Genomic DNA, 26,856 nt, shown 5'->3' with positions numbered 1-26,856 from the left:
TTCGCATGTGTACGGAAGATGATAGGTATTAACGGTGTTCCGTACACGACTAAAATAGTGTTCCGTGCATATCTTTAATTTTCGGCAAAAAAATGGGCATTGTTTGAAGTCTTATTAAAATCTTATGTCAGAATATACTATTATTGTGTTTAACTTGAAGTTAATGATATAATAAATAACTCTTTTATGAAAGTTTTAAATGAAATAGCTTCAAAATCATTTACTTTTTATATCATGTTTATTTTATTACAGCATGACAATTTAAAATATTAAAACATTAAATTCATGCACATTGAAGCTAACTTGACTGACCTTTTATGAATATAAACATCATTACTGCAAATGAGGATCCAAACAGCGTTTGCAGCCTGTCTTTCAGGCGGAGATTTGCGACATGCGGTATTTACCCACAATTGATGTTTAAACATCCCCGTTTCAAAGCATTTATTCAACAAAATATAATTTATTTAACATTTTGTGATAACGTAATATTCACTTCATAAAGACTGTAATACCGTGTGATGCATAAATTAAATGCAAAAGCATATTGTCGGGCTTTAAATGTCTCCCCTCCCAGGCGACACTCGCACTTTAAGCTTGCCCACTTTCTATTTTCAAGCGCATTAGGTGGACGTAGCAAACTTACTGATTTTACTCGGAAACATATAGTAGGAATGTCTCTGTTGTGGTTGGGGCTGAAAGAGTGAGAATTAAAGATTAAACAGATATATAGCTTGCCTACGACCCATAAGTATTTATTCAGAGATTAACGTTAAAAGGTCATCTGTACGGAACATCGTTGTGTACGGAATGGATTCGTCATCAAAATGACACATGTCTTTAGCTTGTTCTCTTGGATCTTGATTGTACTCGTTCTTGGTAAGACTTTCGCTTTGTAATCAAGGGCGTTGCTCGTAATTTCAAAACAATTAATAATATCCATAGGCTACAGTACATGCATGTTCCAAAAATGACTTGGTTTTGACTATGCCGCCGTAACTAAGTAATTTGATCATAAACTAAAATGACAGTATACCAACAGGAAACTTACCATATAATTTAAATATAAATATCATGGACGCTTTTGAATACTGCTTCACTGAAGCTTTGAATCTATTACAGAACATTTGATTTGGAATTAGAGCTTGTGTTATTATCAAGTTTTTTTTTTTATTACAAAAAGAAATGGAGGAAAAGAAAAAAAATACACACACACAAATAAAATAATAATAGAAAAAATAAAATGTCAGGGGTATACAAAACAAAACATGTACAAGACAATGTGTATATATACATACTAACAGAAAAGGGCCTTGTGAAATTACAAGATCTTGCAGGTTTCAAGTAAAAAAGCGGTTTTAATGGCTTTTTTATTAGTGCTTTGCTTTATGATGTTTGTATAGTTTTTTAATTCAATTAGTATAGCAGGATAAAATGGTTTTTATTTTTAAAAAATAATCACATATTAATGACATAAGCTTCCTTCTTTATATTTTTGTTGTAGATCAAAAACCCAAAAATAACATGTTGGTATTCTAAACAGAAATTCGGCAATAATTTTTCATTTATGAAATTGGTCATCTCGTACCATATTTTCTTTGTGAACTGGCAATTCCAAAAGATATGAGGTACAGTTTCTGGCTGTGACAAACAAAAAGAACAGTTTTGATCTATATCCTGTCTAAACTTGGAAAGAAAATGTTTGACAGGGTAAAATGTATGCAGAATTTTAAATGAGACCTCTTTAAATTTGCTTGTAATAAAGAATTTGTTAGGCAATGACCATACCTTTTTCCAATTTAAATCCTTGATGAACCCAGAGTAATATGAAATTATGTAGGGTTTACTAATAAGTGGCTGAAATAAGGAACGTATGGCTTTATTTTGTTGTGAAGTAAAACAAATTTTCCCACATAGTGTATCTTTAGGCTGTAACAAAGAAATATTTCCTGAATAAGAGTAACTTTTACATAGTGATGTGTTATTATCAAGTAGCAACCTCTCGCTCTCACTCGTGACTATGGGGAAGTAACTGAAACTGCAATTCATCGAAATTCCACTAGTCCTGACTCCATATGGAGCAAATTTCAATTGAGCCCACAGTTAGAATGGCCAACTTTACAGCAGAAAAAAGGGTGTTTATAGCCTGGTACAAAGAACAATTTTGGATCATACAGCTAATATTACCCTTCATGACAACTGTGAGGGGGGTGAATTTTTCACTCATCCGTTTCCTTTATATTAAGTTATATTAAGTTTGCATAATTAAGGGCGTGGCCACTTGAGTGACAGTTAGGTTTTGCTGGTCACCATCACTTCACCTCAGCTGACTTAGCAGATTAGCCACTGAACTCTGCATATTCATCATATTTTTGGGTTGTTTTATTTGGCTTTACACAGTCAATTGCTTTTTAGACTTATTTCTTACAATTATCAGAATATATGGGATGCTGTGTGCACTATTTTGTGCTCACAAACCATTCACATGGCCTCCATTTTTAAGGTGAGTGAAGTTATATACTTGTATACCATCTCTGTAAATGTATTTGTTTTATTTAAGATCATTTATACTTTTCTTTAGAGCTGTAATGCACTCCAGAATTTGTCAGATTGATTAGCTGTAGGCTCTAGTACAGTCATCTGAAGCGTTGTCATACAGTGTTATGCTGGATTTCATCAATAGTCTTATATTAACTAACACAGACTATATCTGAAGTTTTTGGAAATAATTAGCAATTTCCTCCTGCAGAAAATCCTCATAAGAACAATGTTTAGTGGCTCTGTGTATTACAGAAATGTTTTTAAAAGACTAAACACTTTATTGATATCGTGTACAGCCAAGCACATGCGGTCAGAACACAAACGAGTCACAGGTGATATAGTATTAAGCGTTTCTCCCAAAGTAAAGTGTGTCTAAGCCAGGTCCAAGCAAAATGCCAGCAGGTGTCTTTGGCTCCGCTCACTCTCTGCCTCTTTGCCCTTGTTTGGTATCCTGCCATGGGTGTGATCACATGCAAACAAAATGTTGACGGTTGGCCGCGCCTACTTGTAGCTTCTTTTTTTTTTTTTTTTTTTTTTACTTGTGGCTTTTTTTCTTTTTCTTTCTTTTTTTTTTTTTTACTCGTGACTTCTTTTGCAGTGTTCAGAAACCTATGGGTGACCTCACTGATACTACGTCCATATATATTTACAGTCTAAGGTTATTATCTGAAAGTTATGTGATTTTCATGTAGTTTTCATATTTAAGCTTTGTGTTTGTGTACCGCAAAACTAGGGTATTGTTATATATACATATAGAGTTTGATACCAAAAAATAAGGGACGCATCCTGCAGCGGGTGCCATATTCCTTGGGGGGCCTAGACCACAGTGATCACAGGCCCAATAGCATGCCAGTGGTGGTAAATTGCAACTTAAAATTTGTTTTCAGGAAAGTATGAACACTTGGACATTAAAATAAACTGTCTTTATTGAAATCTGTGAAAACAGATGCGGTCGGTCTTTCTGTTTTACAACTCTGCAGCACTGATATAGCTGATGTTATGTTTGAGGGTGCTTTCACACCTTCACTTTTGTTTCGGAACGTGTCTCGTTTGCCCAGTTAGCGCGGTTCGATTGGCATATATGAACAGGGCAATCGCGCTCTGTTCCGCGCCAAAGTAATCGCTCCGAGATCGCTTGAATGAGGTGGTCTCGGCTCGATTGAAACGAACCCTGGAGCGGTTCGATTGCAGTGAGAAAGCGATCCGATCCGAGCGCGATTATATCACAGTGTTTTATGGATATGTAATAGGCTTACGGCTATATGAAGAGAGAATTATGAGTATGGCGGGAAGTTTCGCGAGTCTCCGGATGCCCGCAAACGAGTGATGATCTCCCGGTAATCTCGCGTCTCTCTCCCAGTCCTCAAATAGGCATCGTCGCGCACCCTTCTCACCCCTCCCCACCGCATCTCTCCTCAGACACGTCACGCGCGCACCCTGTCAATCACCATCAAACCACCACCTCTCCTGACAGCTGAGCGGGACGCTGCAAAATAAACCCTGACACTCTGACCAATGTAAGGAGAGTTTCCCCGCACGTGACTTGTTTTAGCTCTTTTGGACCGATTAGAAACTTTGCAGTGTGAAAGCGAACCGCTCTGTTTCGGAACAACTGAATCGATTCACAGGTGTGAAAGCACCCTAATAGACACTTGCGTTAACTCAGCTGCTGTAACCTAGAGGAGAGAAGAAAATACTAATGAACCTAATTTTAAAGGGTGGATTTGATAACAGATTTTGGCTAAAATATTTGACATTGGCAGTAACAACTATCCAAACATGGAAACAGCACATACATAAGCTAGATACAAACATTAGCCCTGAAGTTAATCATGTTCTATCTGAATTGTATAAGTTATGCAAGCTGTTTTAAGTCAGTTTAACATAATATAAGTTCAATGAACTTATGATTAATTTGATTCAGCTTAAACAATTGAGGCAACCAGGATTTTTACAGTGTAGTAAAGTTTTCATATAGCCAATTTCTAATTTTAAAATATGGAAAGTTGCAATTTACTAGTTTATTTTCTTTACATGGGCATTATGTTGTTTATTAATGTATTAAATAAAAGTATTAAATTATTATTTTTATGTGCCTGACTTAACCTTAACCAGGCCAAATCTAATTCTGAGGTAAAGTTTGACTGTAGCCATTCATTTCACCATTCATTTCACTGTGATTTCAGTTGTTGACATTGTTTTACTCAGTTAATATTAAATACATATATTATTATATTTTCAGACTGTTCTTTATTTCATGTACAAAACAGTGAAGTACAAAAAAAAATCACTCCAGCTAGATTTTCACAGATTGGGTCACATTTTGTAACATAATTAAGCAATTAACCTAAATATTGTTGATTATTACACTGTTATTACCATGTCTGCTTCGGGAGAGACTTGGGGTCTGAGAACTGTCTGACTGCTTTGATTTTTACAAGCTCTGTCATTGCAGGAATGCTGTTCTCCAGGGGCGTGTTGTCCCACAGACCACCATGAGCCACAGATAACGCTCTCCGATAATTCGTGCAGTTGGCTTAATAACAATTTCTAACACTCTGCAGCCAGTTGTTTCCTCCCACTTTCTGCAGTAGTTTTTCAGTCGCTTGCGTTTAATCTCTGAAACTTTAAGACGCGGGGTCACCTGGAGAAGCATTTGCCATCACTCTCTGTCAAGACTTGACAGACTCTGCTTAAAAGACCCGCCCTCCTCACTGGACAAAGACCAATCAAACTAACGATGACATCAAGTATTAGTCAATCAAAAGTACGAAATGATGCATCTTCATAAAATGCGTGTGGGATGATTTGCATGAAAAGCTACTTTTAAAAATTATTTTAAAAATACGGTACAAAACCCATCCCGTATTGATTCAAAACAGGATGTGCAATTTCATTCTCAAATACGGGACGATTCCTTATTTTAAGAGACGAGTGGCAACCCTGCGCAAAACACAAGATGGGTGCTCATGTTTTGCACTTCATACCTTTACAATTATTTTATGAATGTTCAGTGCAAGCAAATATGCTGCTTTTTTATTTGTGTAATAGCAGTTGTTATGTCTCATTAGGGGGGGAAAAAACAGACTAAAAGATATGGACGTAGTATCCATGACGTCAACCATTGGTAGGTCCACATGGAATCTGCACGCGCAATATTTCGCAGATTTTAAGCCCATCATTGATTCTGTTTATTTACTTTTGTAAATGTGTGTACATTTATATTTATTCAGTTTTTAAAATAATTACAGTAATATTATCGACTAATATGAAAATATTCATTTAATTTATTTACAGTGCAATTTGTAAAGTAATATTTTCTGTCTTTTAGTAGATCTATTATATGAGAGACTTGCTTTGTTTACTAAAATAAAGTGGATTTAATTGGATTTGCATTTTAAACATTACATAAAAGTTAAAAAGTTATTACTTTGTATTCCATATATTAAGATTTTAGTTATGATACTCTGAAAATAATTCCACATAAATTTGCAGATTTATAACACAATTCCATGCAGAAATAGCCAAAAATGTCCGCAGATTCCATCTGGCCCTACCTATAGGTTTCTGAAAAGCACAAAAGTAGCTACAAGTTAGTGTGGCCAACCGGCGCCATTTTGTTTGCGTGTCATTGCTCCAACTGAGGGTAGCCATTTAAAGTGAAGTGTGAGCAGAGCTACAGACGCATGCTAGCATTTTGCTTAGACAGGCTTTCCTATTGGAGAAACGCTATACTTTATTACCTGCGACTCCTTTGTGTTCTGACCATATCTGCTTGGTTGTATACTAGGGGTGTCAAAATTAATTGTCTTTTCGGTGCACCGCGATGCAGACGCGGACAATACGGTATCAGTTCAGTAATAATTTTGACCGGTTATTATGTACTGACGTCATTTATCTCCTATGCGCTCTGTCGCGAGGGAGGTGAGCGCAAGTATTTACAACACTCAGCCAACTCAGGGCCAGCCCATGGCATAGGCACCATAGGCAAATGCTAAGGTCGCTGTATATTCAGAGGGAAGCCAGAAATGAGCGTGGTTCAGTTGGTTTTGTTTTCGATAATCCTGACACATTCAGTTATAGCCGGCAATAACTCAAAAACCTCTTACCCTAAAAAGATCTTAAGTGTGTTTCCTACAAAAAGACAAAGCTGGTTATGTTTCACAGCTGTCTTTCTTTTCGCTCGACATTACGAGCACTGCTCCGTTTAAGCCCTCGCAATATGTGTTTAGCCGGGAGAGCTCGCGCTGAGAGGAGCTCTCAGTAAGGGACCGTTGGAAAAGTGCTTCTTTTTTTCGTCTTTTTTTTTTTTTTTTTTTTTTTTCCGTTTTTCTGCTCTGCTCTGCGCGAGCTCTCCCTGTTGCGAGGGCTTAAGTGTGTGTGTTTGTGTTTGTTTGTTTGGTGCTGTCTATGTTTGTGTATGTGTTTGAATAAGAGACAGTGTGGTGCTGTGTGTCTGTGTTTATACAGACAGCTTGTTATAGCCTCTCCCCTAAAATATAACACTGTATGGAAAGCATCGTCAATACACCGATATGTCGAATTGAACCAAATCGAAGGCATGATAATCGTAACCGAACCGTGAGACCAGTATAGGTTCACACCTCTATTGTATACTATATCAATAAAGTGTTTACACTGTTGTAATAAACTGAGCCACTAAACATTGTTCTTCTGCAGGAGGAAATGCAAATTACTCTCAAATACTTCAAATATAATCTTTGTTGGTAAATGCAAGGCTATTTATGAAATCCAGGCATAAATGACAATGTTTTAGATGAATGTTCTAGAGCCTACAGCTCATGAATCTGTCAAATTTTAAAGTGTATTACAGCAAGAACCTAAGACCAATGCATTTATAGAGATGGTATATAAGTATATAACTTCACTCACCTGGGAAATGGAGGCCACGTGAATGGTTTTTAAGCACAATAAAGTGCACACAGTATGCCATATCATCTGATAATTGTAGGAAATAATAACAAAAGCAATTGATTGTGTAAAGCCACATAAAACAACACAAAAATACGATGAATATGCAGAGTTCAGCAGCTAATCAGCCGGAATCAGCTGAGGTGACATGACGGCGACCACCGAGACCTAGCTGTCACTTAAGTGGCCACACCCTTAATTATGCAGACTTGATAAAACCTAATATAAAGGAAACAAATGAGTTATAAAAAATTCACCCCTCACAGTTGTCATGAAGGGTAATGTTAGCTGTATGAACCAAAATCGTTCTTTGTACCAGGCTATAAACACCTTTTTTCTGTGGTAAAGTTTTTCATTTTAACTGTGGGCTCAATTGACATCTGCTCTATTATAGAGTCAGGACTAGCGTAATTTCGATGATTTACAGTTTCTTTTACTTTTGTATTACTGTAGCTTCACGAGGGAGAGCTGGAGGTTGCCGCTTGGGGAAAACATCCTTATTTCTTGTGATCTTCACTTAAAATTAACTTGACTTCAAAACAACGTTAGCACTATTTATTTGACTGTAAGCAATGTTGTATGTTGATATTCATTGGCTGCTAATATGATTTCACCATTTAGCATTTGCAAAGAATGTCTGAATGTGTGAATGAAGCCTACTTTACCACAGTTGTGTAAATTATTATTTTTGTCACAGAAATGTGAGCTATAAATCATATAAAAAATTATATATAATATTCATTTTACTCTAAATCTGTAGGATATACTGGATATATATATATATTTTTTTTTTTTTTTTTTACTTATGTTGACTTTATCTTCTTCAGATGTGACCAGTGTTCATGCAGTTGTTGTGTCCCTGTCGCTGTCTGTGACGGAGGGAGAATCAGTCACTCTACACACTGGTGTTATGAAACAACAGCATGAAGATGTTAAATGGTATTTTAATAAGACTCGCATCGCTCAACTCAATGGAGATGTCAGTGATATGTGTACAGATGTTCAGTGTAATGAAGGCACTGAGAGATTCAGAGGCAGACTGAAGCTGGACCTTAAGACTGGATCTCTGATCATCATAAACATCAACACCACAGACTCTGGAGAATATCAACTAGTGGTCAACGGCAATAGTGGAAAGATCTTTAATGTTACAGTCCAGGGTGAGTAATTCATGAATGTTTAAAGAACCTTTCATTTTCTTTATCTGCACTCTTAATTTAAGGTTACATTAATGGAACCACTTCATTCAATAATAATAAAAATGTGTCATTTTAGTATCATTTAAATGTAAACCAAACCACCAAGGAAAAACAAATGGTCCTATTTAGAAACCCTTAGAATCTCAATTATTAATAGTGTGTATTTTGATTCCTATACAGCAGTGGTTCCCAACCTTTTTTTTTTTTTGCCTGAGACCCCCTTTTTCCCCTGCAAAATATCGTGAGCCCCCCCCCCCCCCCCCCCTCCACATTTAAAGATATTATCACTAGAGTTGGGTATAGTTTGGGTTTTTTTCGATACCGGTGCTAAATCGATACTTTTAAAATTGTACCAGTGCCAAAACAGTGCCTGAACCGATACCTTTTAGCCACAAAATTAATTGACAAAAAAAAAAAAAATTATATATATATATATTAATCATTATAATTGAACCATATAAATGTATATTTATTGTAAGTTTAAAGTAAACATAAATTCATATTTTTTTAATTGCATTAATATATTTCTTTTCATCATTTGTTTGTTGTTCAAGGTTTGCATTATGCTATTAACATTAGATTAGCTTACTACTGACCTGTGGAAAGGCTGTCTTCAAAATCAGGGAACACCTTTTTTCTGGGTTTGGGGCTTGTGACTACTTTTGCATGGACATCAGTGATCTAATGATTTGCTTTAATCTGAATAAGACAATAATATGATTCAGGTGTTTACATGAGCTGCTTTTTGAATGTTCCATTCATGATTCCCTGTTACATGTTATAGCACATAGATCCATCAACGTCATTGCGCCACCAGCCTATAAATGTTTCCTCCGCTGTTTGTGTCTGTGGTCCTTTAAGATATTAAAAATTCACTGTTTACGTGGTGTGGCGAGGCAGTGGCACAGTAGGCAGTGCTGTCGCCTCACAGCAAGAAGGTCGCTGGTTCGAACCTCGGCTCAGTTGGCGTTTCTGTGTGGAGTTTGCATGTTCTCCCTGCCTTCACGTGGGTTTCCTCCGGGTGCTCCGGTTTCCCCCACAGTCCAAAGACGTGGTACAGGTGAATTGGGTAGGTAAATTGTCCGTAGTGTATGAGTGTGTGTGTGGATGTTTCCCAGAGATGGGTTGTGGCTGGAAGGGCATCCGCTGCGTAAAAACTTGCTGGATAAGTTGGCAATTCATTCCGCTGTGGCGACCCCGGATTAGTAAAGGGACTAAGCCGACAAGAAAATGAATGAATGAATGAATGTTTACGTGGTAGTCTCGTGATCAGAGTAGTGTCTTAATCATATTAAAATCAGAGTATTGGTGTCCATGTAAACGTACTCAGATAATGTGTCAGATGATGTCACAAGCTGTCAGAGATGGTCCATTCCTCACCTTTTAGTTGATTCCATGAGCCCTCAAATTTCATAAGTTTGATTTACATTTTTCTACAATTAAAGCACATGTTAGCTTTAATTGTGGGGAAAACTGGATCATTTTGAGCTTTTGTCAGCTAATTTCATCTTCCGATTTAAAAAAAAATTTAAGGGCGGGATCAAAATCAGTGACGTATGTAGCCGTTCATGAAGGGTTGTAACGTTATGTGTTTGTTTCCATCATCCACGGGGTTTGTTGCATGTTTTTCCATGCAATGCTGTCTGGGGTGATATAGCAAAGCTGTTTGTTTGGAGCAAGCATTTTTGTCGAGAGAGCTGTATGAGAATATGAGAATGGTGGACTTTGTCTTTTATCAGTTGAGTTTGTTACCATTCAGACACATTGCCTATATCTGTGCTGCTGTGTTCGCCCATGTTTAAAATTCTCCAGATTATCAGCTGGGTTAATGGTTGGAAAAGACGGGGCAAGAGGTCTGCAGCACTGCTATCCACTGTCTTCATTCAGACGCGGGGATTCAGGGGGAGAGAAGTCCTCCTCATTTATAGTGGTTATCTTTATAATGATGTAACAAATTGTGGTTAGGGCAGCCTGGTGGGACAGTGGCTAGCACCCCCGGGTGCTCCGGTTACCCCCAAAGTCAAGGTTAACAGGTTAATTGAATTAGCTAAACTGACCATAGTGTATGTGATTGTGTGCAAGACTGTCTATGTGTTTCCCAGTGATGGGTTGCAGCTGGAAGGGCATCCACTGCGTAAAACGTGTACTGGATAAGTTGATTAATTAATGAAGTTTTGATTAATAAAGGGACTAAGCTGAAAAGAAAATGAATGAATGAATGAATGAATAAATGAAGTTGTGGTTATATGTATATGAAATTACAAACAACATATGTAGCTGGACAATAAATTACTGTTTATTTTTTTCATTTTAACTTTGTAAATTATAAAATCATTCGTCGTCTCATGGTTTGTGTCTTATTTTGTGAGCCAACTGACAACAGTTGTTGGCTCCCCTCTTTTTCCCCTACTCTGCTGGCCATGCCCACTCCTCCCCCTACTCACAGCGTTCCACGCTGTTGGAATATTAAATCAATTCCATGCATGTTCAATAAAAAATGTCAGGAGAGGTTTTTCTTCAATGTCAAAAATCGTAACAATTTATTGGATACAAATGAATATTTCGATTCACAGAATTCGGTTATCCTCAATGCAATGCAAAAGTTACATTCAGGAGGTGCGCAACAATTTTTATTTCCTGACTTCAACTTAAACATAGTATTATGTAGCTGATTTTAACAGGTGGAGTTTAGTGAAATTCGTCATTTGTCAGTTATTGTCCAGGTCTCCATTGACCGCAGCCCAGACATAAGTCCTCTTTTTCGACAAACTTTCTGCACAGCAATAAAAGCAAAAGACTTTCCGTTTTCAGTTTTAACACCTTTCTTCAGACAGGAAGTTTCTGCAGAGCTGAATTTAATTTTGGACCAGCATTTATATACTTCTACAAAAATGCTTCATTGGTATGCACAGCATCTCACACTCAACAGTAGAAGTTCAGTTAATATATGACCCTTAAATGACCGATACAAATAATTGTATGATGAAAAGAAAAAGAGAAAAATAATAAAATAATACAAATCATGAAGCATTTTTTTGAAAAAAAATTCTGAGGTAGACTTGAACTGACAGGGAGGTTTTATGGCCCTTAAGGGATAACAAAATAAAACTGCATAGACCTGTATTATAAACTGTTTACCCTCTAAACCTAATAACTAGTTGGGCCACAGCAGCAACAACTGCAATCAAGCGTTTTGATTAATTTTAAATAAGTCTGTTAAAGCACTGTGGAGGAATTCTGGACTGCACATTTTTGCAGAATTGTTATAACTCAGCCACATAAGAAGATTTGAGCATAAATCTCCTTTTAAAGGTCATGCCACAGCATCTCAATTAGATTTAGTTCAGGACTTTGACAAGGCCACTCTCAAGTCTTTTATTTTTCTTCAGCCATTCAGAAGTGGACTTGTCCTGCAAGTTCGCTTTAGCTTAAAGTCACTAACAGATGGCCAGATATTCTCCTTCAGGAGATTATGTACACAGCATAATTCATCCTAAAGCAGCAAAACAGCCCCAAACCATCACACTACCACCACCACATCTTACTCATGGTTATTACGCCCCAAGTCTAGGGGAAACAAAAAGGGCATAATAAACGAAGAAAAAACATGTGTTGGGGTGGTGGATTTCCCAAACTAAACTTAAAGCAAAAGATTCCCTTCGGTCGAAGATATGAAGATATTTATTATAGAAAAAATGGGGTTAATATAAATAAGCATTTCATCAGGGTGACCAGAGGCCAAAATAACAAACAAAAGAATCTATAGAATAAATCCACTAAATTTCCTATTACTATTTAAAGAAACATACAAAAATCTTACCTTACTCCCTAACATAAACAAAGTCAAAAGTAATCAAATAAATAGGCAGGTCACCCCTACACGCTCAAACTCTCAAACTTTAAAAAAATATTTAAACATATGATGGTCATCAATACAAAGTTGGTTGTTGTTGGTCGTCGGCCGAAGGGGTGAGGAAAACCCAGGAGCTTCACTCCAAACACCGTATGCAGCAGACATGAGCTCCTCAAACCCTGCCGGAAGCTCCTTTTTATACGTGCTTTTGCGACCAGCAGCCAATCAGATCAGGGAATCACGCTGGTATGGGAGCCTATGAAACAACAGAAAAACAACAAGGAGGCGGGATAAAAGTAAAAGAGTACAATCCGCAATAATAAACAAATAAATAAACTTCAGTCGTAACAATGGTATATACCCCACTCATAATAGGACACACACCCTCCAATACAGTTAACCTTTTGTCTTGTCAGTTCACACAGCAATTTTCCAAAAGTCTTGGGGATCCATAAAATGTTTTCTGGCAAAAGACAAGCCTTTGTTATTTCTGCTCCGCAGTGGTTTTCATTTTAGATCTTGGAACCATGTTTGCTCAGTCTCTTTCTTACGCCCCATTCACACGGGGCGTCAGCGTCAACGCCACCCATTCACTTTGAATAGGTGACATCAGGCGTTGCCGAACTGCATTGTGGATCCGTCGGCGCCGCTTCAGAGGCATTGCTCGCTAGAGAAGTTGGGACCAGCTCAACTTTTCAAGCGCCGACGGAAGCGTCAGCCAATCAGATCGCTGTATGCAAATACATCAGCTAGACATTTCATTGGCTGACGCTTCTATGACGATCGTTTCAGCCCCAACTTCAGACACGCCTTCAGTCAAGCGTTGACGCTGAATCCCCGTGTGAATGGGGCGTTATGGTGGAGTCATGAACACTCACCTTAAGTGAGGCCTGCAGTTCTTTGGCTGTTATTATGGGTCATTTGTGACATCTTGGATGATTTGTTGCTGCACTCTTGGGGTAATTATGGTAACCCTCACTCCTGGGATGGTTCTCCACTGCTCCATTTCTTTTGCTATTTGTATGTGATGACTCTCACTGACTACGTTTACATGGACATCAGTAATTGAATTGTTTGCCTTAATCTAATTAAGACAATAATAAGATTAAGGCGTTTACATGAGTTTTTTTAATGTTCCTTTTATGATCCTGTTTTACATGCTACAGCACATAATTCGATTAACGTCATTGCGCACTGCGCTATCCGCATTTCATCTGGAGTTTTGAGTAGTTTTGGGTGTTTCATTTTTAATTTGATGACTTTAACTGCAGTTTGGCACTTTCACCTTCATTCAGGAACATTTCACGCATGCCCCCTGTGACAAACGAGATATTTGATGCAACTGAGCTGCTGGAAGACTGTTGTTTTAATGGAAGTTCATAACACATGCTGAATGGAAGGAAAAAAAAAAAACTCTGCATTTCACAATGCAGGTGTCTGTGGTCTGCACTGACTCTGTAGGTGCAGAGAGTGTCAAACAGCCATGGGTGTGTTTGTGTGTGGAATATCCTGTCGCAAAACGTGTCAAAGTCCTATAATGACGGTAATAGTTTGATTAAGGTGTTTACATGTCTGTACTGCACTTCAATAATGCGACTAAAATCAGCATACTCCACATGTATTAATTCGATGTCTCTTTAGTTTAAATATGACCTTAATCGGATTCAATAAATCAAAAATCACTGTTTACATGGTTAACTCTTAATCAGAGTATTGTTATAATCACATTCAAATCGAATTATTGGTGTCCATGTAGTCACTGTAGTTTGTTGCAGTCCCAAAGCTTTAGAATTTTCTTTATATCGTTTTCCAGACTGGTCAATAATTTTCTTTTGAATTGTTTTAGGATCTCTGAGTGATGTCTAGCTTTTGAGGATCTTTTGGTCTACTTCACTTTTGTCATGCAGGTCCTATTAAGTGATTTCTTGATTGCGAGCAGGTGTGGCGGTAATCTGGCCTAGGTGTGGCTGTAAGGTTATGTGTTTTAACAGGTGACACTCTTTTTGGATGTTATTTTCTATTAATATAATTTAAATTAAATAATTTAAGTGTTTACTTTTCTATTATTTAAAGTAGTTTGATGATCTAAAACATTAAGGTAAAACATTTTTCACACCACTGTATATACACATACATGCATACTTAGAGTTTTTCATTATTTTTTACCAAAAGTCATCTCATAATCTGTTGGTTTGATTTCTAGATGATCCTGCTGCTCATCGTTATCAAATAAAGGGAAACCAGGGAGAATCTGTCACTTTTAATCCTTACATGAGAAGAGACATAAATGTTATGAGGTATTTTTTTAATGACATTCTCATTGCTGAGATCACTGTAAATCAGAGTCAGATCTGCACTAATGTTCGGTGTAAAGAGAGATTCACAGACCGACTGAAACTGGACAGTGAAACTGGATATCTGACCATCACGAACACCATAAGCACAGACTCTGGAAATTATACATTAGAGATTTTCATCAGAAGCGATGAACGCTTCAGCATCACCAGAGAGAAGACATTCAGCCTTACTATCACTTGTGAGTATTTTTTTTTCCTTTTTCTTCCCATTTTCCCAGAGGGGGATATTAAAACTGTTAATTAAACTTTAACCTAAATATTGTTAAATTGTAGAGTGTAAAACTTTGACTTTCAAAAACTTTGTAGTTGTTGTTGTTTTCACTGTACTGTGAAGCTGCATTTGACCTCATGCTGCTTTAGAGTGTGCAGTATCTTTTTGCCTTGTGCAATCATTGAACACAACTATCCTTGTTTCTAAATAAATAAATTTAGTAGGGCTGCATGATATAAAAAAAAAATCTGATGTTACGATTGATTTTATTTTGCTGCGATTTTTATTGCAATATGAATACAATTTCGGACTTGTATAGCTCGTTTGGAATAAAATCATTAACTTTCATTAAAATAATCTTATAGTGGAGGAGTGAATCACAGAAAATGCAAATATTAAAAATAAGATAGAGCAAAGAGAAGTGAAATAAGTAGTCAGATATTCAGGTACAGTAATACGATACGATATTATCATGATATTTTGCCCCTGATAATTATAAATAACGATATCAGCGATATATCACAAGTAAATGATCTACAATATATCTTAATTTGTAAACGAAGAGGGAAAAATAAATCAAAGTTTTTAAAAAGGATTTTGGGGGAATGCTTAGGTAGCTAGCTTGAAGCCAGTGGTGTTCTCGGTAAAAACAGAGGATCAGCCTAGTCACTCCATTTAGTTTCATTTATTAACCATCAACAAGAATTGTGCTCAGGAGGAAATGTGTGTCTTTTCTTTGTGTGTGTGTTTGTGTTTCTGGTCAGATACGCACACAGGAAAACAACAAAAAAAATCAGATTCAGTCCTCTGCACAGTTCAGCCATGTGCAGCCGAAAGAGCAAATTGTGGACACGTGCCGTTAATAAAGCCTTTGAGGCAGTCCTGATTGGCCTAAGATTGAGTGGGCAGAGATTGGAGTAAACCATCAACTGAACAGGGGTGTGACACTACTTTGAGTTTACAGTTTAGGACGACAAAACTTCTCAACAGTTATAAAATATTTTATTAACAACTCATATATTTCTTCAAATTGCAATATTGATATATGTTCGATTCGCCGTTACGAGAAGTGCCACCTCATGCATATCGCTGTTTTGTCCTTCCCCTAATATTGAATAATCAAATGTGATGTAAATGGTGACCAACAATAATCACAAATCCACATTGCAGGTGATGTGATGTGATGTGACTATTGCAATGTCGATGCTGAAACGTATGTATTGTGCAGCCCAAAAATAAAAGCCAAGTTTTACTATTTAGCTAAATAAATAAAAATAAACGGAATTAACTAAAAAAAAAAAGCAGGCCTTCTTAATGTGTTCATGCAGCAGTAGCATCTCAATCACTGATGAGGGCTTCAGATGAATGCATCTCTGCTCGAGTATGCGACCTTAAATACTGAAATCTCTCTGATGGCTAGCTGAACCACACGAGGATTAGCTTCTGACCTTTTGCCTGTAAATAGTTTTTATTTTATTTTAATTATTCTTGTCGCTTTTGTGCTGCACATACAGTAAACAACAGAGTATTTGTTTTTAGTAAATTACTTTAAAGATATTTAAATTTTGTGGGATTCACATGACTGATTGTTTTGTCCCACAACCCACACTAGATGAGGAGCTTACCTCCCGCATTCATCCAGCAAATCTTGTTACGCGCCTCACTTTGTGCTTGGGTCCTGTGGGTCCCACGGTACTCCTGCATGAGTGCAGCTCTCTAGTTTAAACTCAGAGTTTGGTTGAACCACCTTATTGAAACTGCCCCCTGATGACCAAAGCAGAGACGTGTGAATGTGGATCAGAGCTGTTGTTAAATACTGAATTTTAGATCCTTCACTCTCTGATAATAATCACTGTTTCTTTTCAGCTCCTCCACCTTCACATCTTTCTGAAGGTGCAATAGCAGGAATAGTTGTGCTTGTTGTCGCTGCTGCTGCTGCTGCTGTTGTTGGCGGTGTGATTTACTATCTTTGCCACAGAAAAAAGGAAGCAGCAGCACAGAATGTAAGACTTACCAGCCTGATCTCACGACGTAACGTAAGTATTTTACGTTTTGGCATTTTAGCGGCTAATTCATTCAAATTTGTACAAGTTCAGTCATACCAAAATGTATGATTTTAAAAAGAAGGCAGATCACCCAACCCCGGCTCTAAACCCAACCATCATTGGGTGATGAGTAAATCGTACTAAATTGTACAAATTAGATCGTACCAATTCTTACAAATTAGCCACTAAATCAAACAGTTACGAATTGCAGTGAGATTGTGTTGGAATTACACACAGCTTATTTAACAGGATGTGGAATGCTCTGATCAAAATAAACTAATTGGCAGAGATGGGAGTAAGTCACACATGTGCAAGTCTCAAGCAAGTCAAGTCAATTTTTGTCGGACTCAAGTCAAGTCACTGCTTATTTCAAGTAATGTCAAGCATATATATAATAGTTAACTATATGCGACAAACAAAACATAATTTTATTTTTAACAATATTTAAATTTATTATGACACTGTTATACACTTTGTTTCCAATGGGTTAAAGTAAAAAAAAATGTTAAAGAGAAAAGACATCCACTTTCTGTTACCTTTATGCTATTTAGAAGCCATGTGCACCGCTGACAGGTCAAATCTGCTTCTCTCTTTCTTTCAAGTTCAAAGCAAACTTTAATGCTTTAAAACTTTAAAGTATTTTAGATATGTATATAAAATAGCCTATGTATTAGCCTGATGACATCATCAAATTAATAAAATTAATAAAAAACTTACAATATCTATAATATTGGGGGGTTCAGGGAGTTTTCCGGGAGACAGAACAATACGGGAGATGGGCGGGAAATGGGTCTGAAATACAGGAGTCTCCCGGGAAAAACAGGAGTTGTTGGCAGGTGTGTATTAGGCGTACACAACATAGTAAGCCCAAGAAAAGTCTATGTGAGGGAAGCACTGACAAATAGTATAAACTTTGATTAGCCAAGACGGAGGGCCTTATGTCACTGCAGTATCTGATGGCTGAATGGCAACTGAATCGTTCTAATGAATCGTTTGAAGTGGTTATTCGTAATAAACCGATTGATCCAGTTCAGCAAATCCAACTGATTCTTTTTAAATGGTTTGCATTTCCAATAAACACTAATCACAAATTAATTAAAGTTACTTACTTTTAACTTGCCTGGCACTCCCTCTGACATGAAAAAAAAAAATATCCCAGGTTATCCACTTACTTAATAAAACCATTAACTTGAGTCAGGAATCATTTGCAGTGCTTTATTCGGAACAGTACAGAGAACCTATCGTTCAGACCGGTCTGAAAACAGATGAGCTGTTATTATTGCGCATGCGTGACTTAGAACTTTCGGTTTTGTTTTGTTTTTAAATGCATAAAGCATAATATATAACAAACGATTATGTATTTAACAAAAACAATCAAGTTATTTCGAGTCATTTCACTCAAGTTTAAGTCAAGTCTCAAGTCATGACAGTCAAGTCCAAGTCAAGTTGAGCCTTTTTGGGTATTTGTCAAGCAAGTCTCAAGTCCTAAATTTTGTGACTTAAGTCTGACTCGAGTCAAGTCATGTGACTCGAGTCCCCCATCTCTGCTAATTGGTATTTAAAGGTGTAGTTCACCCAGAGATGAAAATTCTGATATAATTTACTCACCCTTGGCTTGTTTCAAACAATAAAGAGTTTAATAAACAAACAACAGTTTGTGAATTTTTCCAACAGGAAGACGTTGCTGGAGAGGACGTTGCTGGAGAGGACGTTGCTGGAGAGGACGTTGGTGGAGAGAGTATGCTGAGAGAATCATAATGAGGTAAATAACAGATAAACAAGCAGAACTTCAGCTTTCTGTGGTCAACATCTTGTTGACAGGACAATTCCTCAACCCAGACGCCTGTGGCCAGCTTTAATACACACTTTATGCACTCCGTCCAAGATCCCAGAGACCTGCACCAAGAACGGTTACTCATTCACCTTACAGAACTCATCACTGAATTATAAGCTCTTTTAAAATGGACAATAGCTATGTTACCATCTAAATATGCACATTAAGGGTGCTTTCACACCTGTGAATCGATTCAGTTGTTCCGAAACAGAGATTACAATTGTTACATTGTTGCTCTTTGCTCTTTGAGCGGTTCGCTTTCACACGGCAAAGTTTCTATTCGGACCAAAAGAGCTAAAACAAGTCACGTGCGAGTAAACTCTCCTCACATTGGTCAGTGTGTCAGGAGAGGTCCCGCTCAGCTGTCAGGAGAGGTGGTGGTTTGGTGGTGATTGACAGGGTGCGCGCACGACGTGTCTGAGGAGAGATGCGGTGGGGAGGGGTGAGAAGGGTGCGCGACGATGCCTATTTGAGGACCGGGAGGGAGACGCAAGATTACCAGGAGATCATCACTCGTTTGCGGGCATCCGGAGACTCGCGAAACTTCCCGCCCTACTCATAATTCTCTATTCATATAGCCGTAAGCCTGTTACATATCCATAAAACACTGTGATATAATCGCGCTCGGATCAGATCGCTTTCTCACTGCAATCGAACCGCTCCAGGGTTCGTTTCAATCGAGCCGAGACCACCTCATTCAAGCGATCTCGGAGCGATTACTTTGGCGCGGAACAGAGCGCGATTGCCCTGTTCACATATGCCAAACAAACCGCGCTAACTGGGCAAACGAGATACGTTCCGAAACAAAAGTGTAGGTGTGAAACCACCCTAAGTGTATGTGCAAACCTGGAATATCTTATAAAACATTTGACAAATAAACCACCGTTTCCATCCACAGAGTCAAAGACAACAAATTAGCCACTTCCTGATAAACTGGCTGCAAATATCCCAAAACAATAAGGAGTTTGCTTTTGCAGGAGAAGCCACTGTAAGCCTTTTTTTCTAAATATAAATATGGAAATATCAATAGTTAATCATAATTAGTTATCATTAATTATACTATTTACATAGGCTATATGCTTTTACGCAACGTCTTTGAGTCAAGTGTTTATTTGTTCAAAGATAGTGATATCTGTGTCATGAAATAACCTGCTTAAAATATAAAACTACACAGAGCATGTAGGTAGATTGGCATGATTAGGGACACCAGTTTTGAGTGAATAATGAACAACTTCAAGTGTGATATGAATAATGCTTTAATAACTACACTAAACACTTCAACTAATCTAACATAAACACATTCAGTTGGTCTAAAAAAAGGCATTAAGGAGTGAAGAATAAAAGCATGAAGTTATAGCATTATTTTATATTCAGCAGATTGTCAGCCTGAAACTGTTTCATAATTTAAACACCTTTGCAAAAAGGTTTAGATGACGCTTAATGTATCTGTCACACACACTGAAATATCCCCTAATATCCTATTTCAGAAAAGACCTGAATGCTTAAAGATTTATAATACTGTAATAAGCTCTTTACTGAAATATCTTCCAAACTTTAACACATAACTCTTTAACTCTATTTCTGTAACTAAACCTAAGAAGAAAGATAAAAATGGTCATTTAGCTGTCAGAAGTGGCTGTAATGTGCAAAAAATACCATTGAAATTCTTCTCCAATATCTCAAGCGCAATCTGTGCCAGCCAGTCTTTTAGCTATGATTTTATGTAAATTGTAAATTAATAGTAATTTTGTTTTTATGTCTCTCTATGTTTGTTAATTTTTCTGCCATGCCATCCGAGTGAGTGTTTACAAACAGCTGCTTGCTTTGGTTAACAGAAAAGCTCTCCTTTATTTTGATAGAGACGCCATGTTCTGTTTTTAATGAGGTGTTTTCCCAGATTTGTTTATACAAGACATTACAAAATGTTTTAAAGAATTCTTTATATTTCAGTGTATATTATACTGAAATGTTTTCCCAGACACTTGCAGTGGTTAAGCAGACAATAGAGGTACTAGACAGTAGCCCCTTTCACACAGTGATACCGGAACGACTTTACCGGTGTATTCAAAAAAGCGCTGTTTACACAGGCGAGGACGTTACGAAATTTTTCCGGAAAAGAGCATTCACACATCCAATCCAAAATGCCGGAAAATTCTGACATCATCTCTAAACGGCTGCGTTTGTGTTTGCAAACATTTGACTGCATTACAAACTCTTCGGAAGGATCAGTATTGAGCAGGGCCGGAGTGGGACTCATTTTCAGGCCTGGAGTTTCAAGCCAGACCGGCCCACCTCAGTTCACAACTGATTCCAATTCAGTTACTAATGGCACTATCACGTCTTTTTCAAGAAAACTGCTGCTTTAGAAATTCAAATGTCCAACAGCCCTAACAGTATTTTATGTCTTAACAATAAAATCGAAAAAAATAATTTTCATGGGAGATTCGATCACAGGTCTGTGACATTGAATTGCAATGTGCTTACCACTGGACCACATTGGCGCTATTAGTGAGAGTAAAAAATAACTAATGACTTGCGACCCTTAAGACACAGCACTACTTTCTTTTGATGGCTCAATCTTTTTCTCCTATTTTTAGATTTCTGATCAAGTTATGTCAGATATATTAATGTAGTGAATCATTTGATTTTCATTGAGCAGGTGTTTTATTCATTTTATTCGAATTCTTATATTCACTAAGGTGCCGCTGTTTGGGGTCGATAGTTGCATTACATCATCATCATTAACGTTAGTTAACCTGCAGGCTGCATTTTTCTCACGGGGCTGCGAGAAAATAAATAAAAAGAGCGGCACTACGGTGAAATAATGATTAAAAAGAGTAAAGCTATGGTCAAATAAATAAATAAAAGAAAAAAGTGTAACTGCTGAGAGTGCAAGCAGCTAGGGACACCGGCCCTCGCGGCCAAAAAACAGACCGGCCCACCGGGAATTCTCCCGGTCCTCCCGATTAGCCAATCCGGGCCTGGTATTGAGTACAACTCCAATGAAAACAGAGGAACATTTTCGCATGTCGAGATGTTCATGATATGTGTGTGTGCTGGTGCTATGCTGCTCACGGGCACACGCAAAGCTTGAAGGTAAACAAACAACGGATTATCATAAACATTTTATCGATAATTATTTACACAGTTAGCATTAAGAAGGAACATAGAAACGTTATCTGACTAACATCTAGCAGCTAAAGGTGTCTGGAAAAATATTCTAAAGGCTTTTATTCTCATAAACCGCGTGGACGTAAATGCGTCTGACTGTTCTGATTGGCTAAAGCAGACGTCTCACGTCAGCACGTTCTAGACGTGGACGCGCTCTTTCCGGCAATCTTCCTTCTGCATTCACACAGCGCAGCATTCCGGCAAATTGACGGTAATGTTACAACTTCTCTTTCCAGAAAATAGCCAGAACGAATTTACCGGTATTTTCAAAAAGGGCCTGTTCACACATACAACCTTTTCCAATTTTCCGGAAAGGTCTGTATGTGTGAAAGGGGCTATAGATTATCAGATAGCATTTTAAACCCATTTTGGTTTGCTTGTAGGTCAGAAAAGCTGCTCTATGAATCTCTTTGTTCAATACATTTCTGTTGAACTGAATCCTCAGTGACTATAAAAACAAGTATTATGTGGGGCTAAGAGTGCCTTAGGAACTGAACTCTCATATTTGACTTTATTCATTTTGTCTTTTAAGCTGCCTTAAACTGCATTAAATAAAGTGCTGTATGTTGTCAGGTGTGAGTAGAAAATGTAGTAAGATACATACATGTACTGTTGGATGTGTGATTTTGTCTTGTCCAGTTTATCTCAATGTAAAATTAGCATTTTACAACTTTATTTTTAAAATAAAATCTTTACTGAACAGTCTACGTTGAGTAATGTTTCAAAGTTTTTACCTTGTCTGTTGGTTTACTGAACTTGCTCTAAACTGGTCTCTCAGTATTTATTTTATTATTACAAGTGGTTTTAAAAATTAAACTGCAGAGTGACTTTCATTGTCAGTTTTACTTTGTTTATAATATGTTATTATATTAAATTATGTATCTTGAAATGAGCCTGTAAAATAACAAAACATTTTGAACATAACTTACCTTACTTATAGGGATATACCTATTTTCTAACTTGTAAAAATACAAACAAAAGTGCATTTGTTAAGCTCAAAAAAAGGTGATGGCTGTACAATCGATTATAAAACATCAAGGCTTCCTCTCGACTGTGGTGCAAAAGAGATCGTTACTGTAATGTTTTATTAATTTGCTGAAGTGTGTCGACATCTACTGGTCACATTCACGAACAGCACATAAACCCTTGGTTTCACATTTGGTTCTGCAGCTGCCTGTTAGTTTATTGATTCAAATTTTGTTAATTTAGAAAAATCACATGTACACAGCAAATTCATCAGAGTTAAATTCTCGGTGTTGAAGCATTTTAGAGTAAAGTGTTGACGTTAAAGAGTTAGATTTTGATAAATGAATATAATAAGAGTTAGAATTGATTTTATTCAGTGCGAAATCAAGGAGTTATCTTTTTTACACTTGGTGGTGTTATTTCCAACATCCGGGAATTCACGCAGCCCCAGTCACTGAAGAATTTTCCAGACGCCATTTTCCATCTGAAGTTTAGAACAGCAACTGGTGAGTCAAACTACCTAAATGTTGGTATTTTACTGACTTTCTTTAAGGAAATACAGTTGTAAACATATTGTTAAGTTAATAACTTTAGAATGTAGTGACAATTTTAATCTTCTGCGGTTCATTCATGGTCGTTTGTGTATCTAGCTTAACTGCATTACTATCGACTTCTTTTCAAGAATGTTTTTATATGTGCTCACGCATACATAGTGCATAAAAACATCAAATGTACTTGTTCAACACATTTCTGTCACGCTTAATGCCATTTTGTGCGTTGTTACCCATCTGTAAAATAAAATCGACACTTCTCCTTTAATTCGAAGCAAACTAGCGAGGGAATTCCCGGAGCAGCCTAGCCTACTCTTCCCGGATGCTAACGGCAACACAGGACGGTTTCCATAAGCTCTGGAGAGTTTCTAAAACATATCTGGTGAGTAAATGAACATATGCTTACTTGTAAAAGGCTTCCTGACTAAAACATATGATTGTTTGTTATCCGTGTATGTTAATTTGGTTATTTTAAACACCGCAGCCCTTTTAAACTGGTTCATTCGTGGCCGTCCATATACCGTTAGTCCATAGACTCGCGTGATAACGTACGCTTGAATTATATTAAGTGTTGACAACCATTAAAGTCGGAATGTTAACATTAATGTCTTTAAATGACCGCGTTTGCACTTTCTCCGACATTTGACGTTACAGAAGTCTCCCGGAAGTTGCGGGACTAACATTAACGTTATCCCGCAAATGCACAGAGACTCCCAGATGCCTAAGTAGATGCCCGCAAATGAATGATAATCTCCCGGAAATCGCGCGTCTCCCGCCCGGTCATTAAACACTTTGCACACCCCTCTCCACCGCATCCCTCCTAGCTCTTCAGGTACGTCGCGCGCAAGTCACCCCCACCGCTCTTTAGGTACGTCGCGCGCAAGTCACCCCACCGCTCTTCAGGTACTCATCTCTCCCGCTACCTCCCGCAAATCAACCCTGTATCCCCCGAAAATGACTTTCCCAACTCGGGATGTCTGACGTTAGTAAGTTAGGCTATTTATGTAGTCAGGAACATCTTAGTCAAGCTTTTTCTCCCGCATGATATTGTGCTTACAACTAGGCTAAACTTAGCATGTACTGTACACAACATTTCCGTTTTATTAAAGACAATTTAGTGCGTTGTAAACAGCCACCTGTCTGTAAAATTAATCAACTGATTCATATTTGAGCAGCCTAATGATGATACAGGTTTGATTTGTAGATTTATTATCAATAATCAACATCTGAATCAAAATATATCTGAAAATGTGTAACGGCATACTTTGTGATGTTCATCTCTCTTTTTTTATCTGAAGGTTATGCATATGTGTTAGATACTAATGTTTTGTTGTTTTTTAACAGCCACAGTTCTCTATACAATAACACAAGACCCTGTGACGGTGGCTGATTAGAGACGGATGGTGTATTTCCAGAGTTGGTGAAATGACCAAGCACACCTTCTTGGTCATATGTGGTGATAATAATGAAGGTATGTTTGATAAAGTTCTGTATTTGTTTCACAATAAGCTGAGAGGGTATTAGAGCATTAGAGAATAACAAATGACATGAAGGTGATAAGTTTTGTATTGTGGGTGAACTATTACTTAAATAATGTTTTGCTCTTTGCTTTGCACTTTTCCTCTTCTGCTTATCCTAATAGTTAAGATTATATTTGGACCTGAAACATCTGCTAGACTCCAGGAAAGGTGGCGTCAATACTGGTCCTGAAAGGGCCCAACAAGTTGAATCTGGTAAAGAAACACGCACGCACGCACACACACACACACACACACACACACACACACACACACGCACACGCTTACAGAAAACTGTAAGTTTATGAATATTTTTTACACTGTGGCCAATATTTTGGGGAAGTCAGCATCACTAAATGATATAAAAGATAGAAAAGTCATAGTGATTAACCTAATTGTTTTTGGAGATCCAACAGTGATGTATGTGTTTTTTCTACTTTTCCATATCCTGTCACCTCAACCAGCTGGGAGAGTCAAGTTGTGGATCATCATGAAAATTTTCAAAAGGTGAGTTTAGATTTCTTAAATGTTTTATTTACTTTAAATGTTCTATTAAATATATCATAGAATTTGATTGCAATTTGTTTTCAAACATTTATCTTAGTCATGCTGGAGTCTTGAAGAGTTCTTAGAAGAGCATCACCCTATATCCGTGCATCAGGAACCACCAGACGAGCGATCAGCAGCTACTACATCGTCATGGATAAAAAGGTCATCCTGTGGCTGGGAAGCACTTCATTCACAGGACATGCTTGATGAGATTTCCTAGCTCCAGTTTGTTTTCACACAAGTTTCCAGCATTTATACCTTCATTTAAACTGCTGTGTTTGATATGGAGGACCAAGGAAACACCCGAAGTGAAAGATTTGCACACCAAGTTGTTTAAAATGTAATTTCAGAAGAAAACTATGCGTTCAGAAGAAAACTGATGAAACATCAAGTTTGGACCAAAGGACTAAAACAGCCTTTTTGAGCACTGGTCATACATATTTTGTTGATACTGTCTGTACTAATAAAACATTTAAAGCATATTTGACATTGTTGCATTTTAAAAACTGAATGAATTGTTGAAGTGGTGAATGTTTTCAAATAAAATGTTTTTTCTTTTGTAATTTACAGTCTATTTGAGTTTTTTACCATATTTACACTCAAGAGAGTTGAATAAAATAATATATTACACCAGGCAGTGTTAAATATAGTTACATTTTTTAACTCTGCCCAGAGTTAAAATTAACCCTTACTTCGGTGTCAATGTGCCAACCCTTTTGAAAGTGTTGATTTAACTCTGTTTTGAGTGGACCCCATGAGACACTTTCAAAGTGTTGAAATTAACACCCATAGAGTTGTTTTGGGTCCCCATATTTTGCTGTGTACAATTAAATACTTATAATTATTAGAATTAGCACTACTGTTCTTTTTAAATAAGGAAAACTTTCTTGAGGCAATTTATCTCATACACACTCTGCGATAGTAATTGTAAAACAAACATCACTACTTTTTGTACAAATACACAAATTTATTTAAAAACATATTTTACATTGACAATTTGCACATACAGTAACAGCAGCACATATAACGTTGTATATAGTTGTTATTTTGTACATACTGTTGAACATTTGCATTCACTATTTACTCCTATTTTAAAATAAAATTATTATCTATTTTTGTCCTGTCTCTGT

The 26,856-nt window shown here is 37.2% G+C and overlaps 1 protein-coding gene and 1 long non-coding RNA gene across 27 annotated transcripts in view; both read left to right on the top strand.

The window, feature by feature from the left end:
• The window catches only part of zgc:113298, a 59,621-nt gene that overhangs the window by 17,113 nt on the left and 15,652 nt on the right, over positions 1 to 26,856 (top strand). For 12 of the 25 annotated variants that reach the window (XM_073936509.1, XM_073936510.1, XM_073936511.1 and 9 more), the window contains 4 exons: positions 8,301 to 8,633; positions 14,729 to 15,061; positions 16,960 to 17,129; positions 18,813 to 22,848. In XM_073936509.1, coding sequence (XP_073792610.1) covers positions 8,384 to 8,633; positions 14,729 to 15,061; positions 16,960 to 17,129; positions 18,813 to 18,896 — 837 coding nt within the window. In that variant the 5' untranslated portion in view covers positions 8,301 to 8,383 and the 3' untranslated portion in view covers positions 18,897 to 22,848. Of the gene's footprint in view, positions 1 to 5; positions 880 to 8,300; positions 8,634 to 14,728; positions 15,062 to 16,959; positions 17,134 to 18,812; positions 22,849 to 26,856 lie in introns of those variants that run through there. The other 13 variants (XR_012397381.1, XR_012397379.1, XR_012397380.1 and 10 more) reach the window with 6 other exon arrangements.
• Positions 23,556 to 26,289, top strand: LOC141380152 (uncharacterized). 2 transcript variants are annotated; one of them, XR_012397682.1, is made up of 6 exons: positions 23,556 to 23,615; positions 23,936 to 24,042; positions 25,005 to 25,131; positions 25,308 to 25,393; positions 25,642 to 25,684; positions 25,782 to 26,289. It is a non-coding gene; the product is annotated as an uncharacterized lncRNA (long non-coding RNA). The 2 variants fall into 2 exon arrangements; XR_012397683.1 differs by having other exon boundaries at positions 25,303 to 25,393.

Source organism: Danio rerio, chromosome 22 (genome assembly GCF_049306965.1).
Source record: "Danio rerio strain Tuebingen ecotype United States chromosome 22, GRCz12tu, whole genome shotgun sequence".
NCBI lineage: Eukaryota > Metazoa > Chordata > Actinopteri > Cypriniformes > Danionidae > Danio > Danio rerio.
This window is presented reverse-complemented; position numbering and strand designations above follow the sequence as displayed.